Source organism: Erpetoichthys calabaricus, chromosome 9 (assembly GCF_900747795.2).
Source record: "Erpetoichthys calabaricus chromosome 9, fErpCal1.3, whole genome shotgun sequence".
In the NCBI taxonomy this organism is placed as follows: domain Eukaryota; kingdom Metazoa; phylum Chordata; class Cladistia; order Polypteriformes; family Polypteridae; genus Erpetoichthys; species Erpetoichthys calabaricus.
In genome coordinates this window covers 119,174,431-119,192,073 of record NC_041402.2, presented here as the reverse complement: position 1 = coordinate 119,192,073, position 17,643 = coordinate 119,174,431, and the positions used below count along the sequence as shown (strand labels likewise).

Genomic DNA, 17,643 nt, shown 5'->3' with positions numbered 1-17,643 from the left:
TCTGCACTCTGCATTTTTGCCCCCTGACCCTCGGTGCTGCTGCTGTCACTGCTTGGGGAGCTTCTTTCCTGCCAGCTTCTGCAGATAGCTCAGAGCTGTCATTCCTGTCTCAGGGTCTCCATGAGTTTTGCATGTTCTCCCCATGTATTTACAGACTAATTGTTATTTAATAATAATAATAATACATTTTATTTATTTGTAGGCACCTTTCTAATCACTCAAGGACACCGAACAATACACAAAGTGCAATGAAACTCATATGTGCTCTTTTCACTGCACTGCCACTCACTGTGAATCTTGTTCTGTAGGCTATATAAAATCACAGCACAGAATGTAATGAATAAAAGGTAGGCACCATTTACGCAAAAATAATTGTATGATGGCAGGACATAACTGTTGAAAAAACAGAACTGCAGAGGCAAAATTAGCATTATAAGAAGAATATAGCTTGGCGCTGGGGGCTTGTTGGGTTGTCATAACTTCACCCATGATGGAGTCTATGAGCAGATAAAAGACAAGAAAATGTAATCTTACATCGAGAAAAATAGTTCCATGAATCTGTTTCCTTTTCTTATCACAAAGATACCTCATAAATGTGAAAGGAATATTTTCTTAAATTAAAACCTTTGTTGCTTCAAAAGTAGACTTATTTGGTAAGTTTTAAGATTTTTTTTATTCACCTATGAACCCATATAGCCGTTACTTTTATTGTAGCTGTACAAGCAGACAAGGTATATTTTAAAAAAAAAATTCAAAAACACTTCAATTTAGAACACAGTTTTATGTGTTAAATTAATATATACCACGACTGTAAAGAAATGACTTCAACTTGAAAAATATCCTTTAAGTCAGGTCTTTGGCACTATAGTACTTTTTAGGATGCTTGGTGAAATCTCGCAAGCAAAATTCCTCACATTTTGAAGGAATGTAAGCAAACTGATGCTACTGGCTGGCTGTCTCTTTTTATCAGTAGTTCAACAGCGACTTTCCATGTTTACCCAGTTGCACCCCAAATCTTTTTCCTTCAATCACTGCAGTTCTGGGTATCCTTTGGGCTAAGACCCATTCTTTTCATATAATCTCACACCTCTGGACTTCACCTTGGTGAACCTATTCACCCAATCATCCTTTGCCATTTATGTCACATGTCCAAAACACCTCTGTCTGTTTCTTCACACACAAAACCTTTCACATTCTTTTGTATGTCCAAAATAATGGTGTGAGAGGAAGGGATAGGTCACTTCTGTCCTTGGACCTTCCTGCGAAGGGCTATGCTCCCTCCATTGGTATGTTTTAGTTTCCACTCTTCAATGCACACATCCACTCAGTTACACAGGATCAATTTAGAACTGGTGGTTAACCTAACACAGAGGTGTTTGTGTTGCAGACGTTCCTCCATGCATACATGGACAGACTGTACAGATTCCACAGACTATGACTGAGTGATTGAAACCCAAAATTCTAGACTCACAATAGCTTAATGAAATGGACAGATAACATTTCACTCAAATCTCCAAGGGGGGTCTTGATCCTTTTTTCGGGTCACTCTAGAGCCCATAGAGTCTTAATCTAGCCTTGCCTGTACTCTGCTTCAGAAATGAAGTAGACAAGCTGTTGTAAGATATTTTTAGACATTCTCTATTCAAAAAACACAATTTGTAGGTTTCTAAGATCACATACCTACTCAGAGAAGCTGTTTGTTGTTGGAAGTTTATACCTGATGTTAAAACTCTAGAGACACCCAGTTTGTTTTTGTTAAAAATGACTATGACACTGACTCTCCTCATTAAGTGAATGATCTGGTGAAATACGTCTATAAAAGATGTTCACAAAAATAATAACATTTGCTTTTTTATGAAAGTTGGTGGCTTTTGAGACAATGGACTAATGTAAGAATTACTCCTCAATTAGGACATATCCTCTGTGGAAGCCATGATAGAAGAAGTGACACACAGCCGTTGGTCTATGGCAACTAAGATGCAAGCTATGTCAACACTTTTACCTTTGAGGTTACCTCCAAAACTCCACTTTTATAACAAGAGTCCTATGAGTTTCTTGTTTTAGTTGGTGGGATTTAGCTTTCGAATTAATTCATAAATTTGCTCCTGTTTGCTTCATCATATGCAACAATTTTAAAGGTACTGGCTATCAGAAGCAGCACTAAGAGATTAAATTTAAATCACACTGCTGCCATATTTTTGCATTGCTTTCCCTTATAAAAAGTACTGCCTTATACAACAATACAGATTGCATTTTAAAAACTTTGATTAAAAATACAATTTGAAATAGTCAACAGTGACTGATCTACTGCCACCAATCATTGACTACATAGAAATGTTTGCCTACATTTTATACATTCACTCCCATTGTTTGGCAGATTTACTTTTGTGGAAGACTGTGGTGTTTGCTTAGCACTGTTTTAAGAGTATGCTGTGTTTTACAGGCTGGAATTAAAAATGCAAATGAATATATTTTTAATGAATATGTTGGCAACATCACTGATCCTACATTAATTCGAGACCTGCTCACAGAAATAAGTGGAGATATGTTAATGGTGAAGCCGACTATTATTGCAGCTAATGCTCACAGAGGTAAGTAAAAGTAAGAGTCAAATGTAAGGATTATCAGAGTATTCCTGTATAGACAGTGTTATTATCATCACTGTAAAGGATAGGCCAGTTCTCTTCTCCTATTCTTTCCCTATACCTGTCTTTAACCCCTGGCCACCCCTGTTTGCGTCTGTTGCCTGGTAGTCTTCATTATGAAGCAGTATTTTTGATGTTAGGAGAGCAGGCCTAAACCAGGACAGCTAAGATGGACCTATGCTAGAGCTTTGTGTTTCACATCACTGGAACAGCCTACAGTTATTTACCAGTTTGTGTGTTCTCTATCTCTAAGTTCACTTGTGACCTTTGACTTTGAATTTAGCATTTTGTCTAGCCGCCTTCTTCAGATTTCCCTTTTTTGAAATGTATTCAGGATTTGTTGAAATTCCTATCTGCTTATTTGTGTATGATCACCTACCTGTTTTTGTTCTGCATATTGAATCTAAATTAATCACATTTTTTTCTTTAACCAATATGTTTACTGGCTCTCCCAGATCTACAACGTAATTTTAGTAAATGTCGTCAGTTGTGCTTTTCACAGTGGCACAGTTGCTCAGTGTTCCCTTGACCCATTCTTGCATACTGGAGCAATCAACAATCACATTCCTGACATCGTCAGCACAGAAAAATAAGGTCTTTTCAAAATTTGCTACACAATTATTAGGGCCTGTTATAGTCCAGCAGCATTTGCAAAACACATTTATTATGAACTTGGATATACACTCAAAAACTGTAAATTTTAAGCTTTTTCACAAATTACATTTTAGATCAGCCTTTTCCATACATATCGCTGCATATTAGGCTCAGAGTTACGCAAATAACTCTCAGAAAAGTCAATTTAAGCATACTTTATTCTTGAACTTGAAGGAACAATACTGGAATCATTAAAGGCATCCAGAAAACATAATAAACTTCTTCAACTCATTTGACTCCAGTCGTGAGATCCTGGAATTAAAACAATTCAATGGTGTCTTCTTCAGTGCTATCGAGCTGCAGAAGTGTGGCACCACAAGCTCTGTGGACAGCCTGTAAGACCGGAAAGTCAGCCAGGCAGTGAAATGCTAGAATTGGCAAATAACCAGATCTAAAGGTTTTTCCTACCATGAGATATGAGAATTGTGCGAAACCACAGTTGATTCTGTATTTATTAATCCAGTATCTGTCTGAAAGTGTGCTTTCCCTGTAGCTAAACCTGTACTCTCAATTTTTAGAGTAGATTCAATTACAGAGATGAAACACTTCTAGACAGATAGTTCTTTAATATAAGAGGGATTGGCTGCAGTTTTGCACAAGTCTTAAATCACAAGTTTATAAAAAATGGAAGTAAATGAAAATGAATCAAAATCTTTCTGAAAAGAACATCTTTTATGTGCTCATTTGAAGTTGTTCTCATATTGCTATTTATATACCTCTTTCAGAAGCTGGATGCCATGATATTCTCATCCTTACTAGACAAAATTGCTGCTGTATTGATTTAAAATAGAGGATTAGCAATGCCTGACTTTGAACTTGGGCGGCAAGGTGGCGCAGTGGATAGCGCTTCCCGGGTCCTCCTTGCATGGAGTTTGCATGTTCTCCCAGTGTCTGCATGGGTTTCCTCTGGGTGCTCCGGTTTCCTCCCACAGTCCAAAGACACGCAGGTTAGGTGCATTGGCTATTACAAATTGTCCCTAGTGTGGGCTTGGTGTATGTGTGTGCGCGCACCCTGTGGTGGGCTGGCGCCCTACCCGGGGTTTGTTTCTTGCCATGTGCCCTGTGTTGGTTGGGATTGGCTCCAGCAGACCCCCGTGACCCTGTAGTTAGGATATAGTGGGTTGGATAATGGATGGATGACTTTGAACTCTCTGGAATTAGTTAGTGCTTAGCCAGTGCAATATCTGGTGTAAGCTACATGTATTTCAGCAACAACTAGCATAAATGGCTATGAAGAGAATATCTGCCATTGTTAAATCCCTGCATACACTTACTGTGAATGTCCTATTACTGACAAAATCATCTAGCTATAGCAAATATTTAGTGGTTTATATTTTATTAAGAATCTGATACTACTGCATGTAGCATTGTCCTTATGTCTGTATAATTAAATGCACTCTTAAAAATAGAATATGCATTTCCTTCTTAACTGAAATTCCCTGCACTTGACATGTAACACTATGAGGTATGTGTCAGACTAGCATGCTTACAATGCCTCATGACAAAGGCAAAACCCAAGTGGCCACAGGCAGATAGTCATACAGAGGATGACGGACAGGTTAAGCAACCATATCCCAAAAACAGGCAAGAGGTCTGAAAATGGATTCAAGCAATAACTAAACACTAGGCAAAGTCATAATTCCAGAAGTCAAACATCAAACAAAAACAAAGCTATAGGCAAATGTGGTATACAGGCAAAGATTTCAGTAACCTGAAAAATATGTTTCTTTTTAAAAAGATCTGCTTTATTTACAACGATACTACAATTAAATTGTCCCAAAGTACAGATTAAGGAGTCATCCACAGCACAACACCCATCCTAATAAAAGGGTATGTAATATAGCCTTGAGTTTCATTGGTAGCCTCTTCCCCAATGTTGTCCAACTAGAAGAACTCTGTAACACTCTCATACCTCTGTGGTGAGGTATGGCTCCACACAACTACCTACTAAAATGGGGGACTTCCAGCACTTTAACAGGAGTTCCTTTCTGTCCCCGACTATTTAATGTATGCCATTTTTACGTATCCTTCACAGCTTACTTCTTCTTGTCGAAAATTAAATATCACAATGGGACATCATAGTGACAGTAAAAATCTTGAACACCTGTGACATTCTGTTATCCTGTGAATGCTATTATCCTGAGCCATTTTACTGTCTTTTTACTGGCCTAGGGATACCGAGATAGATAGATAGATAGATAGATAGATAGATAGATAGATAGATAGATAGATAGATAGATAGATAGCACACACTTCATTTCTTCTGAAGTGGAAATTTGGCTTTTGACATAAGCTCTGTAATAAATATTATATTTTAACAAACAATAACCCCCTCTCTCAAATACACACTGAATTGAATAAAAAGACAAAAAACTAAAAAAAATAATACTTTTCACTTGGCTAACAATAAAAAAGCCACAGAGAGGCATTTTAAAGGCATACTGCTTTTGGTATAAAGGAGCCCAGTAGCATTTCTTGACAAACTTCCTGCTAAATAATTCAATGTACTCAGTGTTATTATGTTAGATAGAGGATGTGCTGCATTGTTCATAATAGCACTCAGTATTGTTTTAATTCTGTCTACAACTATTACCTCCAGCAAGCTGAAAGTCTGTCCAATAACTGAGCCTGCCCTTTTAATTAGCTTGTTGATTCTGTCATAGGGGAACATTTTTGCTCACTTTCCCTTTGGTAAAAAACATGTAAATAATGAATGTAAAAGCTAATAGATGAAGGGGCAATAGGCACCCTTTGTTTGAGATTTGGATGTTACAGTAAGTGAAAAGGCAAATATCCTGAATAATTCTGTTTCAGGTTATTGCTGATGGGTGTGTCAACAGGACATAGCTATTTACTTGTCTTGCAAAAGAGTAACTTCCTTTGAAGATCAGACTGCTTTGATTGGTATCTCATCAACATGCAATATTGTGGTGCAGAACTGCCTGTTCCCTTTGAAATTTAACGTGTTCTGGGTACATTGGTTTCTAATGAGCATACAGTGGTATAGGTACTTCTTGATAGCAGGCAACAATACTATTGTTTAACCAATGAAGATGTGTTTACACTATTGTCAAGCAATGGAAATTGGTATGTACCATTGTTTAATTAATCGTTATGTTGATCTAGATAGGGAGTGAAGCATTTATATACTTCTGGGCAGTGGAATGTTGTCGGATGATGTGAAAAGTAAGAGCGCAAGCAGAAGGGACAGAGCAAGACCAGAGGACTGTGTGAAGCAAGGGAGATAGCATTGCTCACACAGATTGCAGAGATTTACAGGCTGACAAGAGTATGTGGCTGACAAGACACAAGGTACACAGACAGTGACACATAACTCTAGAGAGGAAGAGACAGTTTCTCCAAAGAGTTGCCGGTTGTAGGTCCAACAAAAGAGGGAAGACTCATGAGAGGACTGATTGAAGCTGGCGGACACGAAGTGAGGTGTGCTTAGGTAGTTGTAGCAACATGTGTAACCCAGAAGTGAAAAAGAACACTCACTCCACAAGGGAGAGATGCCGACAGGGACTCGACAAGATAGCAAGACTTCTGTTGGGAAATAAGCATAAGATGAACAGATTGTTTCAGTGGAGACAGTTGGAAGACTAGTTATTGTGTTAACACAGTGTGCAACTTGGACTTCACACCACCAAAGTTTGTATCCTGCACTGTTATGTTTCAACAGACTTTTAGAGTGTTACAATACAATACAATTTATTTTTGTATAGCCCATAATCATACAAGAAGTGCCACAATGGGCTAATGAGTGTTGACTGTGCGCTTTCTTTTTAAAAGGTTTTCGGTCCTGATATTTTTAAACTCTTATCTACTTTTATCTTCTTGGTGGATTTTATATTGTCTGGTGTAATAAAAGTTACTGTTGTTTTTTTAAATTACTGCCATGTCTTTCATTGTGTTTATTCATGACCTGATTGAAATAAACCTGTATACTATTATCTTTAAATTTCAAGAGTTCCCAGATTCTTGATAAAACTGGGTGGCATAGTCGGGTCCTCCTGATCTTCCTGCTAGGACATTGGACATCTCTGAGTCCACAATGTCATGTTTCAGCCAGCATTTTCACCCTGGATGGTGTTCATAGTTGTGTTTCTTGTCTATTTTGTTTAATTTTGTATCATTTATTTATATTAATGTTTCTTTAGTACATTTTACTGTGTGTGTGTTGGGAAAGGGGTGTTGCCTAGGTTATAATCCTTGTGTTTTGTGGGTGGCTCCCCAAGGGGTGGGGCCACATGCCAATCACCACCAGGAACAGCCCTTCACCCTATTTAAGGTAGGGATTTTTTTCTGGATTTTCTACTCTGTGCTTTGTTTTTCAACTTCTTCTTTGGATTTTGTTTTGGGACTGTTTTCTTATTATTTGTTAAACCTGTGCTCTGTTTTCGACTAAGATTTTTGGATTCTGGGTTGGGACTTTGTTTACTGTTTATTGCCTTACCTTTTCAGGCATCTCGTTTGTGCTCTTTGGAGCTATGGGGCTTGCACAGCCTTTTTGCTAAAATAAACCAGCTATTTGTATAAAGCTTTGTCTTGGACCTTTGGGTTCCTAGACAGGATTTTTTGACATTTTTTCCCATTTGAAGCATTTTTGGCAGCTGTGCTTTCTGAATTCAAGCAAGATCATTAAACATTTTTTTTTTAGGCTGATCATCCAATTAGCTGTGAATCACCCAATCTCATTGAGATTACACAGTTGGTCAACCAGCTGAAGGTAGGGAAGGCTGCAGGGATCTGTGGTATTTGGGGTGAACTTCTCCAGGCTGGTGGTAAGGCTGTCCTCCTGGCATTGCAAGCAATCATTTGTTCAATATGGGAGGTGGGCGTCATCCCAAGTGACTGGAAAAACGGGACTTCTTGTCCCTATCTGGAAAGGGAGGGGTGGTTGTCTGGATTGCGGAAACTACAGGGGGATAACATTGGTCTCGGTGCCAGGTAAGGTCCTTTCTAGGGTCATCCTCATTAGGATCCGTGATCATTTGCTTACCTACCAGCGATCGGAGTAGTCTGGTTTTACACCTACCATCGACTGCATCCTGGCACTGAGGGTTCTCATCAAGCACAAACACGATTATTGCCAGAGTTTCTTTGCAGCCTTTGTTGATTTTCATAAAGCATTTCTCTCAGCTGATTGAACTGCCCTGTGGAACATCCTAAGACTTCATAGGATTCCCCCAAAGTTGCTGGATGTCATGGCCTTTCCTGTACACCAGTACTGTGAGTGCTTTGGAGAAAGGAAGCAGAACCTCTGCATTTTTCCCAGTTGATGCTGGGGATCGTCAGAGGTGTGTTCTTGCTCCTACCTTGTTCAATGCTTGCATTGACTGGGTGTTGGGCAGGGTTGTGGGGTCCAGTGGCTGTAGAGCATCTGTTGGTGAAGAAGGACTCACTGATCTTGACTTTACTAATGATGCTGTGATCTTCACAGAGTCAATGGAGGCTCTAATCGGGGTTCTCAAGAGACTGAGTGAGGAGTCTGAGTGTCTTGGCTTTTGAGTGTAGTGGATAAAAAATAAGATCCAGGCTTTTAATGACCTCTTGGGCACAGCCATTAACAGTGTGTCTGTCTGCAGAGAGAGTGCCGACTGCATTGAGAGGCTTACTTACCTCTGCAGCAACATTCATGTCTCTGGTGACTCTTTCTATGAAGTCAGTAGATTAATGGGGGGTTATGAGGTCTCTGGAAAGGGATGTGTGGCGCTCCTGATACCTTTGCAAAAGGATGAATGTCCAAGTTTTTAGAGTCCTGGTGCTTCCTGTTTTTCTATATATACTGGACACTATCTAGTGACCTGAGACAAAGACTGGACTACTTCAGTATTGTGTCTTTTCACAGAATCCTTGGGTACCGTTGGTTTGTGTATTGAATGAGCAGTTGCTAATGGAGTCCCGCATTACCTGCATTGTGAGGGAGCATCTGTTATGGCACTACAGCCATGTGGTGCGATTCCCCAAGGGTTATCTGGCTCACAGGACCCTCATTGTTGAAGACCAGAGGGGCTGGACCAGGCCAAGGGGACACCCATGTAACACCTGGCTGCAGCACATAGATGGTCATTTCTGGAAGGTGGGACAGGACACCCATCACAATTCAGTGGGCCTCCTTTGAAGTGATGTTACCAGCTATGCACACCACAATGTTGAAAACTGCACAAATTGCTGTTATCAATTCAACAGCTCAGTAACATAAGTTAACTGATACTTAATGAATATATTGTAATTTATATATTGTAATGAGTACAATGATGGAAGAGATAGACACACATATGCAGAGAGACCATACAGGATATACAAGTTTGATACCTCAGACAGTAAGGTGTATTTATAACAACATAACAGAACAGGCAGATTGCTAAACCCTAGCATGCCAGTGAAAGCCTTCTTTTTGTTAGGGGGCATGGGGAATGCCACTCTAAACAACAAAGATTCTTGCCACCCACAATGATGATAGCCAGATCATTATTTACGTAGTTGAGCAGCCTGCCTCCTCATGATGACTTTCCCTGTGCATGAATCATCAACACTCCTTACTTCTGCCTCCTCGTCCACTCTTCCATACACAGCATTTCAGCTACTCCATTCAGCTCCTATCATCCACATGGAGGTCTACCTCATGTAGGCTGTGCTTTCCCATCCATTACCTTCTGCCACTAGAACACTCTAACCTCTTGACCTTTGTACCACTGGGTGTAAAGACCCTGGACAGGCCTCCCTAGAAAGCTTATTAACAGAGAGGACACTGCTAGAGAGTTTGCTGTCAATCAGGAAGCTCCATATCATCTCTAAGCGTCATCACCTTGCAGTAACACTGCAGGTACTTTGCCCCACACAATGAGAAATCCATTTGTCTTCTGGCTGCTTTAATGTCTTGCTGACGTTTTGACTATCATATAACTTTATAGCATAACAACAGCACATAGTTTAGTGAATCATTGTGGTCTTCTTTCTGATAAGGCATGTTTGGCATTTACAGTTAGACAATATGTTAATTTCCTTTAGTTATTCATTTAGATGTGCAGTCAGAACTTGAATGCTATGCAGCCTCGTCCATGGTTCTGATGGTATCAGATTTGTTAGGTACGTTTCCTGTTTTGGGTTTACTGAGTACCAAAAACTGCATCTCCTGTAGCTCCTTGTTATCATCCCGGCAGTTCTTTTCACCTCCTTTTCATTGGGTGTCAGATCCAAAGCCCAGTGTTCTAATGTTGAATTTACAGTTCATCTTTTCATAAATATAGCTGCCAATTCTTTCAGTCGCACATTGTCTTTGATTTTACTGTTGTAACTGAGAGCAACACAGACCACATCTAACTGGCTGGAATGCATCATTCACTTTGCCACTAGCTCACTCAGTAAAGTCTTCAAATGCTGAAGGATTACCTAGTTTTGCATAATGTTTTCCCCTTGCAAACGGTTAGGGTTATTTTTAACATATATAATATGTCCTGTGCACACGCATTTACATGTTTAACTGTGGCCTTTTTAGGAGACTGTTCAGTCATGGAAGGCTTAGCAAGTGTAACCATAGGCCTGCCGTTGGTCGAGTCATGTTAATAAGAACACGGTTGCACTTTGCTTCTTAAAATATTAACACTTACTTTGAGCACCACTTTCATGGGGCATTGGATTTTTTTTGGAAATGTCACAGTCATTAAACGACTTATTGTTCCCATCCACTTTTAAGCCAAATTCACTCATGGTTGTCTCCAAGCATATGTGTTATGCATATGAATGTCCAAGATCATATGTAAGTTAAATCATTTGTTGTCAAATAAACAGTCAAAAAAGTGTTATAAGTGATGAAGAAAACATACAACATTATCTCTCTTTTTTCCCAAGATGCTGGTTCACCAGTATACTTGTATGAGTTTCAGCATCGGCCAAGCTTGTATGGAGATATAAGACCCAGTTTTGTGAAATCTGATCATGCTGATGACATTGGATTCGTTTTTGGTGCTTGCTTCTGGAATGGACACATTAAACTGCTTGGTAATTTGAAACCTTTTCACTGTACATGGTTTAAAGAATATATCTTTAAGTTCTATAGACAAAGTTTAGAGTCAATATAGTAAAAATGCAAATTACTGTAATATTTAATTACTTAATTATTAATATGGGAGACCTTATGATAGTGGCAGCAGTAAGTGCAAGTCTTACCATTGCTAAGTTTGAATATGTAATTGATCATTATTAATTTTAATTACATGCTATTGCCAAAAATTATGATTATTGTGATCACTGGTGTCCTGTTTAGGGCTGTTTTTTGCCTTGCATCCAGTGCTGCTGGGATAGGCTCTAGCTCCCTGTGACCATAAATTGGATTAAGCAAGTTGTAAGTTTTAGAATGTAATGATTTTTTAATGAATTATTACTCTAAATAATAATAATTTATGGTAAATGTTACTAAAAATGTCAGTAATTTTTAAAAATCTTTTTGGGGGTAAGAAATATCTAGATATTTCAAGGGACAGTCCAAACTTGATTGGTAATATTCACTGATCATGTTGTCAAAATGTGGTCGGTCATGTAAATATGAATTTTACTCTACTTAGTCACTAAATAATTTTCAGTGTTTTGTATATTTAGTGCATATGTGGCTACCAGACAAGTAACACTAGTGACGTTTGCTATAACCGCTCACTACAGAGAACATAAATGTGGTCATTAATGTCTAACATGGTAAAATTAAGTTTTAGTAATGTAGTAATGGGGTATATTGAGTGAGTCTGACCAAATACTAGGAACTGTTTTGTTTTGTTCTGGTTAGTTTATTTTGTTTTTGTTAATCATTTCATTTGAACATAACATTATCATAAATAAATTAATTAACTATAACAAAAACAACAATCCTACATAATGTACAATAAATGTGTCACAGGTAATCTAACTGAAGAAGAGAATCAACTATGTCGAACAATTATGGCATACTGGGCTAATTTTGCTCGAAATGGGTAAGAAAAATCTTTTTTCTGTAACAACATAAAAAATCTCATGGCTTTAAATGGAGTTAAAGGTCACCCACCACAAACTGTCCAAATGGATGGCCTCTATCTTGTACTATCAGGGGACTGCACACTTGCTCTTCACATCCACAATGTACAATGGGACAGATTGTTCCTACTAGACATCGGATCCTTCAGTCCCCCACTGCATGTTCCCAAGTTCTGTCATAGCTCCTCTTGCAGTTGCATAAAAAGGTAAAGTTGGCTATAGGTGTCAGCACTTTGCTTAATAGTACAAACATAAACAGGTATTGGATAACAGGTGGGCATGCATGATTCTGCCAAGTGATTGCATTCTGCTCATCAAACTGACATTGCTCCCGTCCACTACTGAGGTGCTACAGAGTTAAATTAATAATTCATTATAACAGAATAGTTATTTTGACCAATAGAGCATCTCTGTTTTGATGTTATTCTGACTAACCAGAACAACAATGTAACAAAGATATTGTCCGTACACTTTTTATCATTAAAGTAAATTGTAAACAGAAGCTAATATTTAACTACAATACAAACATAAAGTCAATGTTCAGAAGATAACTATGAAGGACACCAAAGAAACCAATTACAAAGATGTCCAGATATCCAGTTCCTTCATCTGGGCATGAAAGACATGTATGTTTATGTGGCATTATGCTCATGACAGTGGCTTCTCACTTCATCTTTTTTCGAAAGGTTGTTCTAGCTCAGCACCTGCCTTAACCTAAATGTTCAGAATAAATGGCATCAAATCATATAGCACAACTACAAAGTTGATCATTAACCGATGGTATTAGTATGACTCCAACTGCACTTACGTTTAGATATGTTATCACAGACATTTAATACCTAGCACAAAAGTTCAACAGTGATTTAGCTTTCCAAACTGAATTAAGTAGGCCATTTCTCCCAGCAACACCCCTCTAGGCAGCTATATCATTTTTCAAATGACCTCAAAAATTGTAATTAAAATTGGAGAATCAGTGGCAGTATCGTTTAGGGTACCAAGCCCACTGTCTGTGTGAAGGCAGAGTACTATTTATACAGTAGTTGTTAGACACATACACGTCGTCAATACTTTCTTCACTGCACTTAAAAGTTTCATAGAGGCACTTGTTATCCACCAGTGCAAACCCCATCTGTACAGAAACCAGTTTGTGGTTCTCCTATGGTGGAACAAGAGTGCAGAGGAGACAGATAAGAGAGACAGTGATCACTTTGAAGAGACAAGTGACAAGTTTGGCTAAAGAGCTAATGCTAAGAAGTTATGTTCCATGTCTGGAGATCACGTTTCCATTACCAAGCATTAACATGTCCAGGTTGCCTAACACTAAATCCATCCCCTGACGTTTGCCTTGCATAACTTGCTTCACTTTATTGTTGTATACTGTAAGAATCTTAAACATCTACAGTGTTCTACCTTAAACCAGTCAATTGAGTAAAGGACAAATAACTTGGGCTATGTCCAACACTAACACATTTTTGTTTGAAAATGTGGATATTAGTCTCTGTTTTTGCCTTTTGTCCACACAACCCAGGTGTTTTAAACCTCCAAAACAGAGACTTTTGAAAATGCCCTTCAGAGCCGTACTCTTATAAAAATTGTGGCTCAGTGTTGGAGTGTGGATGGATGAAAATGCACACTTTAATCTCGTTCTGATTTGTTTGTGCTTATTACATACCTCACCCTGAGTGAATTCTGCTCATTACGGTATCTCATTCCCTGACTGGTCACCCTTCATGGAAGAAAAGCATATTCCAACATCACAGACACATGGAAGGTGCTTTACATGCTTTGCGTGTTGCATTCCTGTATGCATCTAATTTGTACGATGTACAGTTCATTGACACAAAAGGCAAATAATTTACCAGTTTTGCGATAATCTCATGGCTGGAACGATTACCTTCCTTTTAAGGATTTGTTGTGTGCATGCCCAGTATAACCAAATGGCTAAATCATATGTACAGGGAGATTCTAATGGGCCCAGAGTTATGATCTGCTACTCACATAATAATGAAGTGATAGAAACTAAATAAATACAGTGCATACCTTGATAGATGTGTAAACAATCCAATCACATTCTGTGTATGCCATCCTTCCCTGTACTAAATTTAGAGGGGAACTGCCAATGCATTAACTTTGTGTACACAGGAGCTCGCTGTAGGTGACAGTCGGGCAGACAAACACTGATGTCCTGCTGCCTGCCAACAGTCTCGACAGAAGACTCACTTGTTTGTACATTTGTCCAGGAATACTGTGATCTTTATTTCGTTTGGATTGCATCATTATTAAGACAGTAATACATTATAACTCGGGGGCCCCACAAATTACAAACACCCTGTATTTTCGGCCATTCTAGTGTGAGTGAAGATACTTTTGTAAATGCTGTGAAAACGCTAGTGTGGATTGGGGATCTTTTTTTATTTAAAATTGCCAGTTTTAAATTAAAGCATACAACTCTGTTCCCACAAAAGTTGTGACGCTATGTAAAATGTAAATAAAAACTGAGTACAATGATTTGCAAGTCATTTAAATCCATTGAAAATAGAACTAAGACAGCATATCAGATATTGAAACTGAGAAATGTATTAATTTACTGTTTTTGAGAAATAAATGCTCATTTTGAATTTAATGCTAGCAGCACATTTTTAAAAAAGTTAGGACAGGGGCCTGTTTACCACTTTTAGCAACACTCTGTAAACATTTGGGAACTGAGGAGACCAATTGCTGTTGTGTTGAAAGTCAAATGTTGTACAGTTCCAACTGGTTATAGGATTTTAGCTGCTCAACAGTTGTGAGATGTTCCACCAGGTGTTTTATTTTAGCATTATACAGCTTGTCCAGTCTTTTGTTGCCCCGTCACAACTTTTTTGAAAAGTGTTGCTGGTATCAATTTCAAAATGAGCATATATTTATCTCTATTATAAAAGGAAATCCTGGGACGAGACTTTCTCAGAGATAATTTCAACTCCGGCGAGAGATAATTTCAGATCCCACAAGACAAGACTTTTTGCCAAGAGATTTTTTTCAAGTCCCGCACTCCTCTCAAACATTTACAACCATGCCCATGGTCCAATCACTTTTCATTCGTGTGAATGCTATAGTCAGACACAGTTCCTGCACTCTCAGCTCCTAGCGGGGTTGGAAATAAAAGACAAAGAGTAGAAGACAAAGTAGAACGTCGTAAAGAGGTTCAAAAACGTGGGCGCGATACCACATGCAGAGCAGGTTAGAGATTATGAAAGTACTAAGTGTCAATATCTGATAAGTTGTCTTTGTTCTATTTTCAAATAAATATGGGTTTAAATAATTTGCAAATCATTGCATTCTGTTTTTAGTTACATTTTACACAAATGGGTCTGTACTACTGTGGACATTGTAGATGTAAAGTAAGATGTTCTATAATACTATATAGAGTTACTCATGACGCAAAAATGCTTCTCTTTGAATGTGCAGGAATCCTAATGGAGATGGGCTGGAATCATGGCCACTGTATAATGATGGTGAACAGTACATGGCTCTCAACTTAAAACAGAGTAGCGGAAGAGGACTGAAGAAAGAAAAAATGACTTTCTTGATAGAAAAACTGCCTGAATTAATGAAAGAACACAAGAAAAACACCGAAGTTCACATGGATCTTTAATGAAGAGAAAAGCAGGGTGCACTTCGATATCACTAAATATTGGGAGAGAAAAAAAGTTAAAAATGCAATTTTCATATAGTAACATTTTGAAAGTATAATTTTTATTACATTTCAAAAAAGTTACAAATGCAATTTTCATATAGTAACTTTTTGAAAGTATAATTTTTATTACATTTGGGATTTTAAAACAGACTAAATTTTTATTGTCTATCATGTTTCTGCTATTCATAGTTATTTTCATTCTGTATGCCTTGGTACTAAGGCCTTCAGCAGAATGAGTATGCTAATGTCAGATTCTAGCTTGCTCAGTCTAGTTCTCAGAAAATGTCTCCAGCCAGTCACATATTGTAGTTATGCATGAATTAAAAAGTTTAAGGCATCTAAAATAAAAAAAAATATATAACTGAACATCCCAGGTAAAAGGCTACAGATTGAACGGAGGCTGATAACAGAATGGGACTGGGTTGCAATAAAGAAATATGCATTATGAAAAAAGGCACTGTTGTCCAAAGGGTATGCTGGCTTTGTAAATAAAACAATTAAGGTAGGGGTTACTGACACAAAAAATGTTAACTTGACAACTGAAGTAAAATGTCTTCCAAAAACACTGTCATTTCCATTTCACAATAATTCCCCCATTTATCAAAAAAGTGCATAAAAGATGCCCCCCTGTTTAGCAATACTCTGAAGAATTTGTTTATTTTTACAATTAAATAGTGTCTATTAATTGAAAGAATTTTTATTAATGTTTAATGCTCTTTTCTTAGCACAATACTCTGCTTATAAAAACAATTAGGCTCCAAACACAGGCTGCAATACCCAACAAACAGTATATAAAGGGAGATGTGTAAAGAATTTTTTTTCTTAAGCTAACATTGCAACATTTACTTTTAAATACTGGCTATGAAGCAAATTGGCAAGACAGCATATTGGAACAGAGGGAAATAAAAAACTTTCAGGTGACAGTGATAAGAGGCAATACCAACTCCTAAACCCCTGGGTATTTCGTTCATTCTTCATATTTTGTAAAATTAAGTATTCTGTTCAGTTCAGCAATTTTCCCTTTATATTGGACCAAAGTTGACACAATATCCTAATGGGCAAAATGTCAATATGTTACACCACATAAGAAAAATATTTCAGTTACATCATTCCACTTGTATGTGTTTTAAATAGGGGAAAGGATTTCAAGTAGTCCTGCGGTGGGTTGGCATCCTGCCCGGGATTGGTTCCAGCCTTATGCCCTGTGTTGGCTGGGATTGGCTCCAGCAGACCCCCGTGACCCTGTGTTTGGATACAGGGGGTTGGAAAATGGATGGATGGATGGATTTCAAGTATCTCAACAGTCCTCACGTTATACTTCTGCATTAGAAAGGACAGAAAGAAAATAAAAATATGAAATATTGATGTTTGTCGGAAAACAGACCAAGGTCAAAACTGGGAAAATAAACCAAAACCAAAATAACCAAATCCCAATGTTAATTGTAGTCAAAGTTAAACTAACAAGGTAGAGCAGGGGTCCTCAATCACAGTCCTGGATGGCCACAGTGGCTGCAGGTTTTTATTCCAACTAGTTTCCTAATTAGAAAGCAATCCTTGCTGATAATGAAACTCAGTGTTGAACAATTTAGCTTGTTAATGCTTGCATTCATCCAAGAGCAATTTGAATTGCACTGTAGAGTTTCCTTCTGTGGGAACATTATC

At 38.1% G+C, this 17,643-nt stretch overlaps 1 protein-coding gene across 4 annotated transcripts in view; it reads left to right on the top strand.

Annotated features, from left to right (window-relative positions):
- LOC114658069 (fatty acyl-CoA hydrolase precursor, medium chain-like) overlaps positions 1-16,679 on the top strand; it is a 169,105-nt gene extending 152,426 nt beyond the window's left edge. For 2 of the 4 annotated variants that reach the window (XM_051931463.1, XM_028810100.2), the window contains exons 10-13: positions 2,444-2,591; positions 11,154-11,303; positions 12,193-12,265; positions 15,753-16,679. In XM_051931463.1, the coding sequence (XP_051787423.1) occupies positions 2,444-2,591; positions 11,154-11,303; positions 12,193-12,265; positions 15,753-15,939 (558 nt within the window). In that variant the 3' untranslated portion in view covers positions 15,940-16,679. The remainder of the gene's footprint in view (positions 1-2,443; positions 2,592-11,153; positions 11,304-12,192; positions 12,266-15,752) is intronic. The other 2 variants (XM_051931461.1, XM_051931462.1) reach the window with 2 other exon arrangements.
- The last annotated feature ends 964 nt before the right edge of the window (positions 16,680-17,643 follow it).